Source organism: Eurypyga helias, unplaced genomic scaffold (genome assembly GCF_000690775.1).
Source record: "Eurypyga helias isolate BGI_N326 unplaced genomic scaffold, ASM69077v1 scaffold25014, whole genome shotgun sequence".
NCBI classification, from domain to species: Eukaryota; Metazoa; Chordata; class Aves; order Eurypygiformes; family Eurypygidae; genus Eurypyga; species Eurypyga helias.
This window is the reverse complement of record NW_010245994.1, coordinates 14,857-15,160: the sequence shown is the minus strand read 5'-3', so window position 1 is coordinate 15,160 and position 304 is coordinate 14,857. Positions and strand designations below refer to the sequence as shown.

Sequence of the window (304 nt, the reverse complement as noted above, 5' to 3'; positions counted from 1 at the left end):
TTCACCGAGTTGCAGCAGGAGATGGAGAAAGCTCGGGAGTTCATGAGCAGCTTCGAGCAGCTCCTGAGCAGCCACGGAGCCATGGCCATGGAGCGAGCCCCGAGCACCAGCACAGCCCTGACCCAGGGGTCCGGCGATGGCTTCTCCGTCTGCCAGGACGTGAAGAACTTCACTCCCGAGCAGCTGTCAGTGAAGGTGGTGGGCAGGAAGGTGGTGCTGGTGGGGCAGAAGGAGACGCAGAGCACGGACGAGAAGGGCTCCTTCTCCTACAAGTACGAGGTGCTGAAGCGGGAGTGGGGCGTGA

At 62.5% G+C, this 304-nt stretch overlaps 1 protein-coding gene across 1 annotated transcript in view; it reads left to right on the top strand.

Annotated features, from left to right (window-relative positions):
* Window positions 1-304, top strand: part of LOC104508587 (heat shock protein 30C-like) — a gene marked incomplete at its 5' end in the record, with an annotated part of 614 nt that continues 310 nt past the window's right edge. The window contains one exon of the mRNA XM_010150263.1: window positions 1-304. Coding sequence (XP_010148565.1) covers window positions 1-304 — 304 coding nt within the window.